This window comes from Nesoenas mayeri, assembly GCF_963082525.1.
Source record: "Nesoenas mayeri genome assembly, chromosome: 15".
NCBI classification, from domain to species: Eukaryota; Metazoa; Chordata; class Aves; order Columbiformes; family Columbidae; genus Nesoenas; species Nesoenas mayeri.
The window spans coordinates 9,318,612-9,335,172 of NC_137559.1; the positions used below are offsets into that span (position 1 = coordinate 9,318,612).

General features: G+C 42.8%; 1 protein-coding gene across 1 annotated transcript in view; it reads right to left on the bottom strand.

Moving 5' to 3' along the window:
* The window catches only part of SEC14L5 (SEC14 like lipid binding 5), a 31,123-nt gene that overhangs the window by 7,328 nt on the left and 7,234 nt on the right, over nt 1–16,561 (bottom strand). The window contains exons 3-7 of the mRNA XM_080353704.1: nt 8,782–8,931; nt 8,525–8,656; nt 6,475–6,603; nt 5,588–5,807; nt 3,691–3,803 (exon numbers count right to left, since the gene is read on the bottom strand). Of these exons, the coding sequence (XP_080209830.1) occupies nt 3,691–3,803; nt 5,588–5,807; nt 6,475–6,603; nt 8,525–8,656; nt 8,782–8,931 (744 nt within the window). The remainder of the gene's footprint in view (nt 1–3,690; nt 3,804–5,587; nt 5,808–6,474; nt 6,604–8,524; nt 8,657–8,781; nt 8,932–16,561) is intronic.

A 16,561-nucleotide genomic window follows, 5' to 3' on the forward strand; every position in this document is an offset into this window, starting at 1 on the left:
AACAGCTGCATATGCTGCTGATTTCTCTTCTCAGTCCCATGACCCCAACTCCCCCCAAAAGTGTTCAACCTCATTTGCTACATCAAGTTTTCATTAAAAATTCAAGTTTTGTCGAGCAGGGATAGTCTCCTCCAGAGTATCTGTCCTGTGCTTAGCACAATGCAAGCAATCTGAGCCCTGCTGTAATACAAAAAAAGTGTGTGTTCAGCAGTCAAAACCCTTTTGTTTGTTCACTGACATGCTCACAAAAACAGAAAGCAGGGAAGAAAGCAAAGCCGCCAGCAGTGTCAGGCTGGAAACAATCTCAGTTTCACAAGCCGGTATGAAGCTGCAAGAGATATTAAGAATTGATTCCACATGAAGAAAGAGTTCAAGCAGCCTAAAGCCAAGCCTAAAAGCACCTGAAGAGGAGACAGGAGATTAATGCTGTTCAGCATATTCTAATGCTACAAATACTGCAATTGTATGTCGTAGAGAAGAAAAGGGCAGCCTTCCCAAATAGGACCTCTGATGTATTTAGAAGAATGTCACAAAAACTTTATGCATCATAGCAAGATCAAAGACAATACGATTTTCATCAGATGATTTACACTTGCATTTCTGCTGCTCAGAGGAATCTGTTATTCACCAGACAACAGACAAAAACCACAAACATCTGCAAGAGCCCCTGGATCTCCCATAAGACCCAAGAGAGGGGAAGGTTCTTAAAAGGTTTTGTTTCTTTTCATGTTTCAAAACTATGCTGTACATAGCTACAGGTAAGAGGCAAATCCAGGGCTTCTGTTTGGACCAAAGGCAGGGAGCTCCAAGGGGACTTCTTCCACTCTGAGTGTAATTAGTCTTTTAATTATCTTTGTCCAACCAAACAGTAACTCCAATATGCAAGAAAACAAGGTTTTAATTTCAGTCTAGTGAAACATACTGTTCTACACAGTACAAAGCCCTTGATTACTAGCTTTAAGTACCTGCAATTTTAACACCATGTGAAGTTCGTTTCTTCAACTACTCAGACTTTTAAAGCAATGATAAATCTGATTCTAAAGAATAATGTCTGCTTTGGAAGGAACAGAGAACAGATAGTGAAATAGATGAAGACAAAAAAAAGGGACAGTTTCCAAGAAACAGGAGATCTACATGTATTTTTTTTTTTTGGCAGAGGAATAAGGACATCTCTGCTCCGAATTAAAAGAACAGATTGTCACTGCAAGGTAACAGCCTCTCCAGAGAAAACTGAAGTCATGCAGGACAAGTTCCTGATTTTATATTATTCAAACAGGGATTCAAGAGAAGCAAACAGGTGAGTAAGTAAGGGTGTTTAGGATGAAGCTTCAATAGCCAGCACCATCCTTCCTAATGAAGCGCAAGCACTTGCACAAACTCAGAGTTCCAAGCACCCCAAAAAGCAGTTATTTCACTTTTCGCTCAAGTACTACCACTATTACCTTCTCCAGTTTCCATTCCTCAGCCTCTGACTAGGACGTAGGAACAAAAAAACCCGCAAGCCACAACACATGTAACAAAACAGCTAAACATTTAGAATGTGCTTCTTCCACCTGAAACGAAGACCCTTGCTGAACACACATGGATCTCACTGCCTTTCTCTCATCTACAGCTCATTTTCATCTGGTTACCCAATAGCTGAGATATCTCCCACCACACAGAAGTCCACGCTGTCTTTCTGGACAGAACATGGTAGACCTGAAAAGCCACGTCCTGTATTTCAGAGCAAAACTGTATTTGGACGTTGATCTGTCCTCTTTTATGTCTGCTTGTGGTAAAGTCCTTTTTATCTGACAGGAGGCTGAATTACAAGAGACCGATCACAATCAATATTTAGTAAGGCACATTTTGTTAGTTGAGCTGTTATTATTAGCAGGTTCACACAGTTCACTCACACATACAGTTATCTGGTTAGCTGGCAGGCCAGCCCCAGCTGTTTACTTGGAGGCAGAGCATCAGTGACATGAGTGGCTTGCAGGTAGGTGTCCAGCCAGTCCTTCAAGGGGTCCTTTGTTCCACCAGGATATATATATTCCTGTAGTCTCCACTGCATCTAGCAGCCACAGTGCTCTTTGACATGGTCCAAGTTATACAACCTGTTGATGCTACCGCATAACAGTGGCCTTGGACAGATTTAGCAGATGTTTGGTGTTCTGAATTTATCAGCTCTTGCAGATTCAACAGTGGAGCTTATCAGCTGCTGGGAAACTTTCACACACTAACTAAACACATACTATTTTTCTCTTCAGCCTGCAGTTTTCTGGTAACTGTTTCTCCAGCCATATTCACAGGTACCAAAAAACCCCCACGTGCACACTGACATAGAAGGGACTTTTTCAGGCATTCACTAACAAAAGAACTATAGCACTAAATCTTTGTTACATTTTATTTATATATGGGTGACACAGTTTTTAAACCCCTGTTTTTTCTTGCAAAAACTATGTTTAAACTCCTTGTACTCAGACAAGACATCCAGAAAATACTAGCAAAGTCCTTATGAATAACAGCCTCTTTTTCGAAGGCCAGTTAAAAGAAAAGAATTAAAATCTTCTAAATGAATGCAGAGCACCACCTGACCCATTCTGTATGACTGACTGCAGTCAGCTGCTAAGCCAGGAAGCTATTACTATAGAAACCTTATCTAGCTGTACTCTGTTTCAATGGACATCACTTGCTTCAACCATAATTCTCCTGTTTTCCCATTTTCTCAAGCAGTCTTTATCTACCCAGCCCACACAATTACCCTGTGGTTATACCCTTGGTCCTTCCTTCCCACCTAATATCTCTCAGGAAATCTGAAGTTAGATCCCTCTGGAGGAATTCAAGCTACCCTGGGTCTTTTTAACTTTCTCAGCCACATACCATTTACCCTCTTGGCCTGATACATAGATTTCCCTTCAACCAGAGGAGTCTAAGCAGCTGCTGAACACTGCAGCAGAGGTACATCTAGCTCACCATACCCATGCTGCTTTTCAGGGAAAAATGTTTCTATCTACACTAGCTGGCCAACTCCACCTGTAATTGCCCTAGTCTAGCACCTCAACTCCTCTATACGGTGAGATTGTACTTCCTGAATCAGGTGTGGTTTTGAAATAGTACATTTTGATAAAGGAGACTAAAGCAAGAAAATAATGAATTTTTCCTCCAAAGAGTCTAGCCCTTAGCTGTGCAAGCTTACACAACTTGCTTGATGTGACATGCACAGCACGCTGCTGACACACAGCAGCTGAGACCTCAGTGCTACCAACCACCTCCCTGCTGAGCAGCATCTGACCAGAGAGAGGGGACACAGCATCGGCACAGCCAAGCGCCTCTGACACCCCACCTTGCAGGTGCTGGGAAACACAAACCGTCCAGACAGCCCAGTCCAGGCCACCAAGCCCTACTCTGTGCCTAGTCTAAGTTCACAATGAAAGATCTATGCTCAGGGACCACAGAGTGGCCTTTTCAGTACTGACAGGACTGAACTGGGCAATGCAGGTGCAGGCTGTGGCACTGTTGGATCCTGCTGTGAGGTCACACAGACCATCCTCCATGCCTGGCCTTTTACCTAACCTTGCCAAAACAGCTGAGCCTCAACACACAAACTGTCCACAACCCTGAGTTTCATTATGGGCTTGAAGACACACAAGCTATGGGAACAGCTACATTCAGGCTTGCAATGGGGTGCTCTCTGCCTTGCCTACCCACCTTGCCCTTGTGCGTTTCTTGAAGCCACTGGCGAAGGCGGATCAAGCAACTCTCTTGCATGGGAGTCAGCTGGCCCAAATATCGCTCAATATAATCAGCATCCAATTTGTCGGCTGGAGGAAAAGGGGAAAAAAAGAAAAAGAACAGTTCAGAGGAGACTTGACATAGCCAAAAAGGAGATGCAGTTATTTCTACATATCAGGTTACTTATGATTGACACAGAAAGAGCACAGAAGCCCTCATTTCAGCTGCCTGAGGAAAGTGAATGATATTCTCACAGTGATTAGGGCGTGATGACACAGACAGCACATAAGGTATCAAAGCTAGACCACTCCACCTGTCTCTTAGAAAACTAATATTTCATTCAAAGCTGAAATGATCCAGCAGGAGCTTTAAAAATCTCCACATACCACACAAACTAAAAAAAAAAAAAACCAAACCAAAAATCCACACACCACAACTCATCTTCATTAACTACTCCAAGAAAATGGGCACTTAAATCCCCTGGTGTTCTAAAGATCATACACACAATTCCAATAACAAGAGGCTAAAAAGCAGATAGCTGAAAACTGTTATTCTGCTTACGGACACCAGAGGGAAAAGGAGAATAATGCTACCATTTCTGACAGCAAAGAGAAGTCCTGTGCATACCAGCAGCTCAAGGTCCCTCCAGATCAGAGACAAAGGACAAGGGGTGCGACTCTGCCAGTGAGAGAAGCAGATGTGCCAGCCCAGGCCTGTATGTGCAGATGCCAGCGAGGAGCACACGATGCCCAACACCGGCCTGTCGCTGTGCTGCGCACATGCAGGCACAGGGGGAGCAGGGCTGGGAGAACAACCTCTGAGCCAGCTCTTCATCAGGCAGGGTATTTTTTTCAGCAGATACCAATAACTACAGAACAAGGCCTGGACACCCACAAGATACACTGCTGCTGACTGATAATACAGAAATTATATTTGATAAGTACTACACCCCCATCAAATCCACAGAGCAAGCAAGCTGGAGAGCAGTCCCAGGGATGCTAATTGCTTCCTAAACATGAATATAAGCAGAAAAAGAGCTCGTCTCCTCTGTCATGAGATGGGATCTGCCACTCTAATCTCAAAGCACAAATATTTTTCGTAGTCAGCTACTCTGTGGATTTCAATCCTTTTTTCAGATAGAGTCCAATAAAGAGAAGCTACCAGAGAAGGTCTGGTGAGACCAGAGCCATTGATAGTTCCAAATTCCAAGCTTTTTCTCTAGTTACAGAGAGCAAAACAAGTGCTGTCTTTCCTTCTGAGGAATGACAACTCCTATTTCTAATGTCACTACTCTAAATTAAAAGGCCCCTCCTATTTGTTTTTCTCAGAAAATAATTATATTTAGTCTAGAAAATATCATCAGATCACCACATGGAAAGATAAAGTCCAATTCAGGCATTTGCATGAGAAATGCATTAGACAATATCCTGAAAGCTTGTCTCTGCTTGATATAGGGGTATAAACCACTCAAACCAATCCCCAAGAACTTGAATTTTGAAATAGCCAAAGTATTTAATTATAATTCAGTTATAGCATACTCAAGATACATTTAAGCTTCTCCAATATAAAGTATAAAATACCTTAAGCATCAGATAAAAAACAAGGTGTTTTGTGGTTCTTTTTGTTTGGTTGGAGTTTTTTTAAGCTCAAACAAAAACATACCACCTGCATAATTTGTCTTTTCAGAAAAAGTTCCATTGTTTATGGTTGTGTTTGTCTTGAAGAAAGAAAATAACTTTCCCTCCTCCCCACCCACAGTCCAGAAGAAAAAAATACTCATGCCAAAAAAAAAAAAAGAAGAATAAACTCATTAGTCAGTGCTACTCAAAGCATTTAGACCTCCAGCAGCTTCTCCTGCCAGGCCAGTGCATACCATCGGGGCTGACAGCCTCTGCCAGCGGGCAGGAGCTGCCAGTCTGCTCTTTGGTAGTTCCTCGAGCCCCAGACTCAAGCCGTACGTCATCAGCACCATGTCCAACAGCCGGGACTTGCTCGTCCTTCTGTCTGCACGCTGAGGGAGGTGTCCAGCGGGGGATGAAGGTGATCCCTTGAGAGATCAACTCTTTCAGATAGTGTTCAATCACTTCCTTGCCCTGAAGGGGAAAACTCTCATTAGGGAAAAAAACAATCCCATCTCCCCAGAATCAGCAAGTCGCACAAGAGTTTTCCTCAGGATAGATGACTAATGCTGTTTAAAATAAAGACAAAGGAAATCGACGTCGTCTTCCATCTGTGTGACCCCATTGGAAGATTTCAGTATGAAAGCACCACACAAATGGTGAATTATAACATTGGCTAAACAAATTCCAATGCTATGGATGCAGCTACCTTTATAACACTTTTATCCCATTTTCCTGCTCCCAAACCATCAGCTGGCTGTCCTGTTCCTCTGCAGCCCAGAAGAAAAGGCCACCAAGAGGAAGTGCCTCTGCCTAAGCTCCTGGAGAGACACTGTGGTGATTTTTACCCAGAAGTTTCTCTTCCTGCATGAGAACAGTGTCCTCAGTGTCTGAGGAGCCTGGCACCCACAGCACCCACTGCAAGCCTCCTCTGGCACAGCCTGCTCCCTCCCCTGCACAGACATATTCCAGCAAGCGTGCTCACTGCACACTGGATTTTTCTTCATTTGCTCTTCTGATTCAAAGACATAAGCAAGGATATAAAACTGTAGTGTGTCTATTTTACAGAAAAGAAAATAGAGCCACACCAAGAGCAGGCATTTGATTTGGTTTTTGTGGCACAAAGGGAAGCCCATCTTACCCGCTTGATGTTTGAAGTGTACTGCTTCATGGCAATTTTTTCCACTGTGCTTTCAAAGCCAAAAAATGACTTGATGTCAAGAGATGCAGACTGTTCAAAGCAAGTCCACTCTTCATTCTCAGGGTGAACCTAAGCCAAAAAATACACAGAGGGTTGGATGGCAGCAGATAGCTCACAACTATCTTGCCCTGGTACAAAACTGGCTATTTAATCTCCAGACCTACAGAGTGAGGGTGCAGAAGAGGCTCTTCCTATGAGGCACTTACAGACCCGCATTTAACAGTCAGGTTAATTCTGCCAGAGTAATAGAAGCACATAATGAACTGGACATACAGACAATTTGTGGTTAACTCAGTATTCTTCACAGACACAAGGAAATCCAGATTAAAACCCACCTCTGCCCAGCACAACTGAACAGTAGTATTCATAGCAGAAGTTGCACTAAAATAATAGTGAGACTGCCTGCTTGAAACTATATTAGGATCTCCTTACAGAAAGGCAGAGATGGCCTCTCAGAACCTGCAATTAAAACACCTACATCTTCAACAGAAGAACAGAAAAGTGGGTTTTTTTCTTGTTTTGGATCGGAAACTCAGCAACTGAATGCCAGTCTTTCACCCAAAACAGAGGAGACATGGCAAAGCAGAGACTCCTCTCACTGACAGTTCAATATGCACCTTCCCTTTCTAGCCATTGCCCCTCAATTACTCTATATATGGTAAAAACCTACCTCTTCTTTTAAACTTAACCCTTTTCTGAGAAGGCTCTGCCTTTTCTCAGTAGGTGCTGCTATTCACAAACTGACATGAAAGAAAAAATTCCAGCCCACACACAAAGATATGAGCTCTATAAAGGACACAAATTCCCCCTGGGGAGATATTAAGTAACTGCAAGAGCAGGATCATATTTCTCCAAGTTGTTTCAGAGAACACTGCAGGAAGGCAAAGATGAGAATAAACCTCTTTCCGGTACACTCTGGCAGGGAAAAGGGAACTGGTAAAAATAGAGCAGGGACCGATCTTGAGGATGCAGACAGCTAGCTCCCTGTTCCAGGAAGAGCGCTCCCCTCAAACCCAGCTGCTAACATTTCCTTCTGAAGGATGAGAGCTGTAAGCAACATGGCCAAAACCAGCAATTGCAACAATGTCTGAACAATCCCAGAGTTGACCTGGGAACATGTCAGATTTGTCAGCACCTTTCACAACGATGGAATTTGATTTACTGTAGTTTTTGGGAGGCCCTGCATAGCCATCAAGTCATATCTGGCTCAGGAAACCCCCTCACAATCCAGAACCTTAATAGGTTTTCAACTGTCTCTTGCTTGAAACAGAAGCTACTTCCAGTTTGCTTACTCCCAGGAAGCTGAGCTGTTGTCCAGTTGCCAAAAGGGCAGGTAAGTAACAGGATCTGGACTTTTGTTTAGGGAACAAAAAGTAGTATCTGATTGCTTCCAGAAACAGATGAAGCTGTTTACTGGTGACTGAGCCACAATAACACAATTACAACAAAATGGGACGTTGTTGCTGAAGATACAGCCACAAAGTGAGACAACCCAGGCCACAAAAAAAGGCTCAAGACCTTTCTCCAAATATTTAGAGCATAAGGATCATGACAAGATGCTAAAACGTCACTTATTTGTGGGCAAAATCAATTGCCAGACTTCCCTCTGGCCCTCATCATCATAATTATTAAGGGTTCTCCTGTAAATATCCAGATTTAAATACATGCCCAAGCTTCAGATGCTTTTATTAACTTGAATTTCAACTCAAAAGAGTTAGTTAGTTGAAACTAACACTGTTAGTTCTGGAGCACCAACCATGTTTCCTATTCACTCCAATTAGAGAATCTCAATCAACCTAAAAAAGTTTGAGCCCTATGAAAGCACTGGAAAAAGCCTGCACTCTACGAGCCAACGGCCTTCCAGTCCTAGAGTATCTAATCATGTTACACAGCAATCCACTGCTCAAATTCATTCAAGTGACTTCACCCAGTATGTCAGCGTGTGACTTTCAGCAGCTTCTTCACAGAGAAGTAGAAACAAGGCAGTTACCGAGTAGCTGCATGTTTCAAGGACGACAACACGGTTTGCAAAAGTCTCATTGTGGGCTTCAATGCGGAGAGTTCGCTCCTTCCAGTTCACTGTGTTTTTCTGGATGAAGAAAACATACTCTACCCCTGCAATCTGAAAAGGACAAAGAATCAAAAGGAGTGGTGCGGAGGGGAAGAGCGCAAATAACTTTAGGGACATTTACTGATCTAAGCCAGCTAACAAAACCCGGGACTTTTTGCCTTCTAGGTCCCACTTGCCTTCTTTAGCAGCCTAGGAGCATCCACATTCAGTTTGCAGCTCCGTTCAATGATATGTATAGCTCCATCATCACTCCTAGATTCATGCAGGATTTCACTCCCCAGGAAGACTGGGATCTCTGGACATGTAGGAAAGCGCTTCTCATATGCCTGGAAGTCAAAAGAAAGCAACTTTGAGCTTCTGGCTAGGATCAACTTTAACTCTTTCTGAATTAATTAATTCTGTGACAGCAAGAGGCCAACAAAACAGATGCCCTTCACGTCTGAGAAAAGGGAAACCAACACAAGGGTTGAAGTTGAAGCAAAATAGTTATGAACAGAACTGGCATCCGCTCATGTCAGTCATCAAGCTAAGCATGTCTTAATATAACTTTTATTTCACACATGAAGTAGAAATAAAAACTTGTTTTTAAAGAGTACTGGGAAGGGACTGCTAATAATTTGAACAGCAGAAACCCAATCTTTAGCTAGGAAAAGCAAGCACAGCTCCACTGATTTCTGCTGGTTACAGACTTGACCCAGAGATAAAAAAACCTCAAGTCAGACATATTGCCTGTATGAAGAAGCTATTTAAAAATATTGAATAGTCCTATGCCTTAAAAGTGTGATATGTCAAACAGTTCTAGTTGCCCTAGGGACTATAAAGGGTAAGAACAACAATTACTGGCTACTCACTTTGCCTTGATTTATCAATTTCTAAACCAATTCTGCCCTGGTTATGAAGTCTTACTTGTTTTAATTAACTCCCATCTCTCTGACAAACCTTTTCTCCAAAGCTTCTTTATCAAATTCTAGAAAAAAATCCAGCTTGCATAAACGCATGTTGCTCCTCCTTCCCTAACTTCTCCATCTCTATTATATTGCAAAAATCTTTGCAGGGTGGAATGTTTTCCTTAGATTTCTGAAAAATACCTCGCACTTTGGGATGCTATTGTAAATAGATAATTGAAGCAACACTAGCACAAGCTGCACAAGTAGCCCCAGATTCAACTACAGCTGTGACAGGAGAAGCCACGCTCTCTTCCCACTGCGCTCGGACAGCTACACCATTTTGGTCATAAGACTTATTTTGCTATCATTCCACAGACAAGCTTGCCCACTATGAACTGCTATCTTCCCATCTTCTGTAAGACACAACCATTCTATACAGCACATAATCCTCATAAGTATTTATATTTTTATCTCCCACAAAAGAAAATATTAATGTGCTAGTGATCAAGATGAGCTGCGCTGCCAGCACACGCACAGTGTCATGGGCATGCTGAGGGGTGGCTGCATTCTCTGTTACTACAGCAGTTCAAAGGCTGGTTGCCCCTGTACATATTCATGGACCCTGGTGCTGTGAATAATACTTGCTCTTAAAATAGCTCAGGCACTTAAGGACACATTCCATATCTCCTGCTCTTAGACCTCTGAATGGAATAGAAGTTATTTCAGATTATCGTATTGCTGTAGTATCAGGAGGAAAGTGCAAGCAGACTAGTAGCTGGAGTTCTGGCCACCCTCCAAAGGCCTCACTTCAACAGCCTCACCAGGAGTATTGAGCTGTAAGCTGCTCCTCACCACTTAAAGACCATGATGGCCAACCTGAAGCCCCTATGGCTCCCATTTGAAGATAAAGCCAGTGGATCTCAACACAAGTGTTTCTTTCTCCACTAAGTATGCACTTGACCCAGCCGGAGACAGGCTTTCTAATAAACTGCCATTAAACCTAGCAAAACCCAGACCAAGAAAACTACTAAGAGTGCAGTTGCTATTTCAGACAGCTAAACAACATCTGGAGATGAAATAAGGTCAGGGCAAAGAGGCACATATCTGTGCATAGCCCTGGTGATATAACTATGGTAACAGCCCAAACCCATCACCCTAAATAGGTAGAACATTTCCATATTTGAGAAAGAATCCTTTTCGCACATCAATATTAAGTCCTTTGCTACTCTTCTTTGCACAACAACTCTAAAAATACAGCAGCTAAAGATGCCTGAGATCATGTGAAGGACAGCTGAAGTGCCACGCTGCAGTCACAACAAAGTTGTCCTGCTAACACGCCTGATCGAGACTGAGCTATCAGGAGAGCAATCCACCTTTTGCAGCCAGCATTCTCTTACCAAAATCAGTATCTATACACAAAGTACCTTTTTGTTCCAACAGAGAAGCTAAATGATATCAAGGCAGAGAAATTTTCTTTTTTCCCAAAACATTGCCAAAACTAGTTGTTATTCTCTCCTCTAGGATTCTGCAGAGTGTGAGGTGAACGACAGAATATCCCAGTTAAATGAAAGGCAGAGAGTACTTAATATTAGCTTGATTTAATACTTTGGCTTCTAACCTGCCTGCATTAGCTCTTTTATCCTGTTGCTGCAGTAACTCTGCACTGACTAGTATATAGGAACTATGATTTGTGTCTCACTTCTCTGTCCCTCCATCAGAAGAAACAGCAGCAGTATTGTGCTGCTACTTTTAAGTGCATATCCATAATATTGCTTTAAGACAACCACTTTGGTGACGAAAGTCTTGAACAGGATCAAATATATCTATGAAACAAATGGCTCCAGGAAGCAACTCCCTCCCATCTTCCAAACCCCACTAGGATTAATGCTGACAGGAAGACCCAGCTAATACTTTGCACACCTCTGCAAACCCTCCAGCCCGAGCAAGCCAACTTGCCCCACTGAATTCCAGCTGACTATGAAACCAATAACAAAAGATTTGACTGATGTTTTGCTCTGCAGTAACAAGGTTTGGCCAGCACTCCCCTGGGAGATATGTCCGAGTGGTTTTACTGATGCTAAACATTATGAGACCAACACTGTGACAGACAAAAATACCTTGTGAGTTTTTGAGGACAATGCAAGGAAGCCACACTTAAGTGTCCTAAACTGTTGGTCAAATACACAGTAACCAGTACAAAGAAATGCATCTGTGAGAAGAGATTGCCCTGAAGGTCAGCCAGATGCCAAACAAGAACAAGTTACACAGGAATACAAGCATCAAAACAAAAAAGAATTTACACAGAGAAAAGGGAAAATTACCCTCCTCTACAATCCCCCTGCTTCACCCCTTCACCTTCCTAGTACCAAGGTGTTACACATTGACAGTGTGTGCTCCTGCTCCAGTTCAGTCTCCCATAGTCTGACAACAGCTGTATCACTGCTGTTCCCTATACAATCCAGAGAGTAGGATATTTTATAACATCTACTACTGTTTCTCCTCTGCAGGTTTCAACATACTTTTCTAGTAAGTGACCTTGAAATCAGTTACACAACAGAGGCCTTAGGAATACAAAACAACAGGGACATCCAAGCACTGAATTACTGCATGAAACAAAACGCCTCAGAAACCAAGCTCTCCTGCACATGTCAAGGCTCATGGCAGTTTCTTCAGCCCAGTATCTGCTGGGTCCTGAGCAGCTCCAACGTGCTCCAACAAGAGGCAGTTTTTGTTAGATGATCTAGCTTCATACCTTAATATCCTAGAGGGAATGTTACCTCCTCAGTGCTGGGGCTGCATACAAACTCCCAGGGCAGCAGCTCTGCCTTTCTTCCCACACCACTCACCTCTCTCAGACAGGTGACTCTTCAAGCTTCTCACTAACACACAGGCAACGGGCAACTGGTTTGGATTCTCTCTATAAGCATGCAGATCCTTTAGCAGAGGAAATATAAAGAGCTTGCATGCTAAATGCTGCTGTCCATGAACTCATACAGAAACAAACTGAGCTATTTTGGAACAGTGGCTGGCAGGAAAGCATTCATCATCTACTTGATCAACGATGCTCTGAAGTGGCTGCATGGCCATTGTATCTTTAGGGTTTGGTTGGCTGGATTTGTTTTTAGATCACTTTTAGGTAGGAAGTGGATGCATTCAGACTAACTTTTGACCAGCTCTAATGATACAGAAATATCTATTTCCAGATTCAGGTGTTTTCAGATTATGACCTTCTAAGAAAAAAGTTTAATGAAGGGAGCCACAGTCTGCATACCTGTTCACCAGACACAACAATCCATTTGCTTTGTAATCACTGAAACAGATACCATTGCAAAATAAAATATACATGGAACATTTGGGAGAGGGGAGGGTTCCAACAGATATTTGGGGTATGGAAATGCACTGAAGTCAGGGAAAAGAGAACTTCATTTTAAGGAACTGCAGAGCTTCTGCAGAGTAGCAGAAAGGAGTCTCTGGGGCCTGAAAAACAAACAAATAAACAAACAACAAAAACCACTTTGGCTGGAAAGAAGGAAAAGGTTTGCCAGTGAGAAATCCACTAGACCATGGTACCCGGGGTACAAACATTGACCCAGTGTTATCTGTCTCTGGACTATAACCAATAATTGGCCTCATTTCTTCAGATTTTGGTGAAAGAAACAATTCAGGGAGCAGCAGCTGTCTATTACAATACAGGCACAATCGAATGACATAGCAAACGTACTAAAGCCAGGACAGGCACTGCAGCTGCACAAAGCTACATCGGGAAACTACCAGCATGCCTGATCTCCTGTCTGAGGAGAGATGATATCCCATTCAAGCTATTCTGCTACAACATTCTCCTCTGCTTACCAGAGAGAAGACACTTGGTGGTGGAACAGTTCAAGCACAAACAACACAACGTATTGGCCTTTACAGAGAGCTACAAACCAACACCTTATCCAGGAACCATTGCTAGCTGGTTAGACACGTTTGCCATAGGCTGCTGTGGAAAGATACAGATACACTGAAATAGGAGGGCAAGCAAGCAGACATCTCAGGTGACTATGAGCAAAACACAGCAACGAAGTGGTACATCACACACTTACTACTCAGTGAATCACCCCAAAAATGAAAGAGGCTGGCTTACAAAGTAATGCCTAGTTGGAAGGACAATCTATCATTGCCAGAAGCTGCTGTAAGAATTTGCACAAATTGGCCATAATTCAGGGTCAAACTTGGGCAGATCACTGTGCTTAGCAGTTAAAAAAAAAAAATCTATGCTGATTGAGAAGTAACAATTGGTGATGGTTCTAAATTTTCTCACCTCTTTTAATCCCTGCTCAAGAGCTTATTGTTTGTTTTCTGCACCTACACTTTAAGGAGAAGAGAGAAGAGTCTTTTAGTCCATACTGGAATATTAGATAATGGTGACACTTCCAGCTATGTTGTGCCTCCTTGTGCTATGCTGCAGTGCCACTGAACTATAGCTTGCTTTAGAGCTCATCCATTCCAGCACTAGGCTGCACTGAACAGATTAAGCTTGAGGCGCGACTCATCCTTCTAGGCAGTGAGCCTCTGTGTTACAGCTGGAGAAGATGATTAAACAGGGACTATCCTGTACAGACTCTTTGAATTACTGTAAACCTTCTTTCCAATCCACACATTGTGCCAGCACCATCTACTCCTAAACCATTCTTCACCTAGCAAATGGAGTCGTAACAGTGGCAATGCAAAGCTATCTTGTGATCCACACAAGATACACTAAGTAGGCCAGGTGTGGAGATGTTGCCAGCAGTTCTCCAGAACTCTGAATTAATAATAAGCAGTTCTTCCAGCAGCTGTGGTAAACAGCACTCAAACATTTTTCTACTCAAGGGAAAACGACCCACAATCTCAAGAGAAATGTCAGCTCTCTGCTCAGCCTGATTATTGCTCACTCTCAACCTGCTTAATACCAAGAGGAGGTGGTGGCAGGGCACAGGGAGTGAACACATGAATACAGCTGTGAAGAGTCATCCCAGCTGACAAAGAGATCCCTACTTCCAGAATTTCGTTGCCAAATGCTTCTCAGCAGTAAGATGATGGGATATTTATAGTGTATCTTGACAGCATGATTTCAAACCATCAAGTCACACTGAAGCATCACGTCTTGAGTCAACACTAGATCCTCTGTAAGTGCATAAAATGTTAACCCAGTAGCTTCTGACAGTCACAACAAACCTGGCAAACATGGCAAAAAGAAGAGAAAGGGAAGCTGTCTTCTCTAAAACAGCTGGCAGAGACCATCGCTGCAGACAGACCATCCACATCAAAAAATGATTTGTCTGCACTTAAGAGGCAAGGGATATAGACCTAACAATCCTGCCAGAGAGAACAGATTCTGTTTGGGGAGTATCCATTTCTTAGCTATCGTTCAGACTACTATCACGACATTTCATGTCACATATGACATGGATTGAACACCAAAGAGTAACTATTCAAAAACATTTTCCCCCTTACACACTGACTCTCTCTAAATCTCCAGGGCACTGCCAACCAGAAATACCATTTCTGACAGTATCTGAAAACTGTGTCACTATCTATGTCACATCAGCTTCAAAGGAGCTTTCAAGCACAGGGCATACAGCCTACACACTGCAAAGCCCTGCCACATGTCATCTTTGGCTATCCAAGGACACAATGAGTAGCAGGCCACTGCAGGAACCTCTTCTCTGGCACTTCGATGTCCACTCCAGTCTCTGACACAGCCCTCTGACCAGCTGCACCATCACTGCTGCTTCAGCGAGATTCCAGCTGCCAAGAACCACCCCACCCTCCCTACAACAAGTGTTTTTCTGGTTCCAGAGTTCACATCTGAAAGTGGAGGCTGCAAACCAGCATCAAAAATTTTAGTTAAAATTCTAGTTTTATTTAAAACCAGCCTGTGATGATACTACAATAACAACAACAACAACAACTAGGAACTCCAGATTGAGACTCCATTCTGTAATTACAATTAAGTATATAGAAACCCCCAAAAATGTATTCTGTGCTGTATGCGCTGTAAGATATCGCACTGTAATTGACCTCGACAGCCAACCTACACATCTTGTGTAGCAAGGCAGCAGCAGTGTTTCTGAGACCTGGATGGGCTGTGAATACACATATTGAACTTGCCACTCTAAACAAACCCAGAGAACTAATGTGATCCTTGCTAGACATCAGTCTGCTTGTACATTATACTGCTTTCACACACCATTTTATCTGTTACCACAAGCAAACATTTTATCTGCTACCATTGCATACCACAATCCGTTTGAGCCTCACTGTGGTGCCTACGCAGCAAAAATGGGCTCAGAGCTGTTGCAAAAGCATCACCATATCAGTCAGTGAAATACTGAATCCTTTAAGACACCATAGTATTAGAGGGGAGAGCATGCACAACATATCAGGATTTAAGCAGTTTCTTTATACACTCCATGTGCTAAATGCAACAGGAAGAAATCACTAAATAAAGCTACTTAAAGATCTAACATCTTTAACACAATGCATGTTGATACTGAAAAGGCACAAAAAAATAATTTTGAAATGCTGTATGGAAAGCAAGTCTAGCTGTCAGGACCTCAACTTCAGTATTTAGAGCTGCTTCTCCTGCAGCCAAACCTGACAGCTAAAATAGCAAGAAGCTGTTTTCAGTTAGACTGCACATACAAGCCTCCCAACTTTGTTGGCACAAAAGAACGTTGGGACAACTGTGAAATAAGTGATGTATTTTGATTTTAGTTGTATTGGATGCTTGACTCCTGCATGCAACTTTGGGCCAAATCCTCAACTGCTGTAAATGTGCAAAACCTCAGTGGCTGCAAAGCAGCTTTGCCAGTCTGCAAATAGCAGAGTCAAAGCTGATCTGCTGGTGGACTATTCAGGGGCAAGAGTGAGAACTCCTGCCAAATGCAGTGACTGCCATCAAGACTGCTTCAGCAGGGTCAGGCAAGTGAGAAAGACATCTCACACAGGGACTGCAGATGTTTACTTGATAGGCTACAACCCTGTGTTAGCGAATGAGAGAGTAAAGATGACACAGACAGAATACTTTCTGCTGCTCACTCCA